Genomic DNA, 2558 nt, shown 5'->3' with positions numbered 1-2558 from the left:
AACACCCACTATATATATATAATACGCCATATATATATATATATATATATATATATATATACATATATTACGCCTCAATTATGAATTAAATACGCCCCAAATATATATAACCTATGCCCCAAATACTAAATGTGTATAAACTACGCCGCAAATGTATATATAAACTACGCCCCAAATATAGATAAACTGCGCCCCAAATATATATAACCTATGCCCCAAAAATATATCAACTACGCCCTAAATATGTATAACCTACGCCCCAAATATATAAACTACGCGTACAATATATATCAACTACGCCATATATATATATATAAACTACGCCCTAAATTTATATAAACTATAGCTTACTATACAAACTGCACGCATACCACCTTAGTCACGTGGCAGCAGCCACAGCCTCGTAGGCCCATCGATAGCACGTACCTGGCGATTACTGCCTGTGGGCATGCTGAATTCCAGCCGTCCGGTGGTGTCCCCAGGGTACAACATCTTCTGCGCATAAGACCTGTAAGGCGTGGCACCTTTTCCAATCGACGCCAACGTCCCATACGCTGACGAGTCAGAGGATAGATACATCCACCCCTCTGAACACACAACAGGACCACGGTATGAGAAGATAAGATTATCAACACAGTCATTAGCAACCTATGAGTACGACATCGGCACACCCCTCTGAACACACAACAGGACCATATATGAGAAGATAAGATTATAAACACAGTCATTAGCAACCTATGAGTACGACATAGGCCCACCCCTCTGAACACACAACAGGACCATGGTATGAGAAGACAAGGATCATAAACACAGTCATTAGCAACCTATGAGTACGACATACGCCCATCCCTCTGTGTACAAGGTTTGACCATAGAGTGGGTTGGATGTAATCTGAACAAGCTGTATGTAGCAGCCAATATAAAAACATACATCCCACCATTTGTGCACATAATTGGTCATAGGAGTAGCATGTACTTAACTTTACAATAGAAACTAATGGATATAGAAGACAAACACTTCCCTGCACACACGTGTGGCTACGGAGTGAGCACAGCGCGTAGCCAACCCTTTATACACAGAACATCGGTTACCGAAATATGCGCCCCAAGACACTGGCGGTAGGCATAACGTAGGTATACAACACATCCACACTCCATAGTTTGTCATTGGTGGACACAGGGCCTCAGTCAGAGCAGTGAAACAGAGAAATACAACACTATCTGCGAACCAAAAAAAGAAACACTACACAATCTACGAATAAACACGGCAAGGCAATAGTACGTGATGGCACACAAGTCGTTGGAAGAAAGGTGCATGTGCATAACGCGGTGATTACAGCCCACTCTTAAGTACCACCACATCCTACTTCCCCCGAGCAACACGTGCGTGTATATGCCCGTGTGGTATGTGTGTACTGTGTACGGCCCACTCACCAATGGTGATAGGCCCCCCCCCAAAGCGAGAGATGTTGTCCGTTGGGTCTGTGTAGTTCTGCAGTGGCCACTCAAAGTAAGGTGCGTACATGTAGTCATTAACGCCGTCGCACCGGATGGCACGCCCACCGCTGCCTAGCAGCGGCAGCACCGCCTGCTCAATCTCGATCCGCAATGTGATTGGCTGAGACGAGTTCCCGCCCGCGCCGTCGCTAAGCAACGCCGTCGTCAGGCGCACAGTATAGGACAGGTTGCCATAGAAACTGGCGTTAGGGGTGAAGGTGAGTGATGTCCCCAGCCCTTGTACAGGTAGCACTGTGTCCAGTTCACTGGCAGTCCCGTTGTCGGCTGTGACAGTAAACGTACCCGCATCGGGCGCATTAGTTACGTTTAAGCTGGCGTGTGGTTCCTCTATTACAGTGTATAGGAAGTTGGCCTCTGGATACGGGAACTGTAGGTATTGAAAAAGGTGTAGTGATTTGCCCATGTGAGTCATCGTCTGTGCATGTGAGTCATCGTCTGTGGCTGCATTGGTACGATGAGCGTCTATACTTAATTATTGATATTATCTCGTGCCGTACACATGCCAACCACATGAGCAACAAAGGTGTGCGCCTGCAGGTATACGTGTGGGCGTACCCACTCGCGCATTCATATGTATATGACATTCACCTGTATATGTATATGCATTGACATGTATACGACATTCACCTGTATATGTATATGCATTGACATGTACATGACATTCACCTGTATAAGTATATGCATTGACATGTATATGACATTCCCATATGTATATGCATTCACATGTATATAACATTCACCTGTATATGGTTATTTTGTCATGTGTACGATTATATTCCCCACGTGTGTGTGTGCGTGGTAACGCAAGCGAAACTACACAGCTGCCTGCAACTGCCGTGACCTCGTGCGTGTGCGCCATTGCTCACCACGCGTGTCCTCGCCCACAGCAACACTGCACCTCAGTTCACCCACTACTGTGCGTGTGCGCGTACACACACATCCCCATACCTTGATTGTCAACTCTATGGCCATGCCTACTACTGTGCGTGTGCGCGTACACACACATCCCCATACCTTGATTATCAACTCTATGGTCATGCC

The 2558-nt window shown here is 46.1% G+C and overlaps 1 protein-coding gene across 1 annotated transcript in view; it reads right to left on the bottom strand.

Moving 5' to 3' along the window:
* Window positions 1-375: 375 nt before the first annotated feature.
* Window positions 376-2558, bottom strand: part of SARC_00955 (hypothetical protein) — a gene marked incomplete at both ends in the record, with an annotated part of 4076 nt that continues 1893 nt past the window's right edge. The window contains 2 exons of the mRNA XM_014305337.1: window positions 376-587; window positions 1434-1884. Coding sequence (XP_014160812.1) covers window positions 376-587; window positions 1434-1884 — 663 coding nt within the window. The remainder of the gene's footprint in view (window positions 588-1433; window positions 1885-2558) is intronic.

This window comes from Sphaeroforma arctica, assembly GCF_001186125.1.
Source record: "Sphaeroforma arctica JP610 unplaced genomic scaffold supercont1.34, whole genome shotgun sequence".
In the NCBI taxonomy this organism is placed as follows: domain Eukaryota; class Ichthyosporea; order Ichthyophonida; genus Sphaeroforma; species Sphaeroforma arctica.
This window is presented reverse-complemented; position numbering and strand designations above follow the sequence as displayed.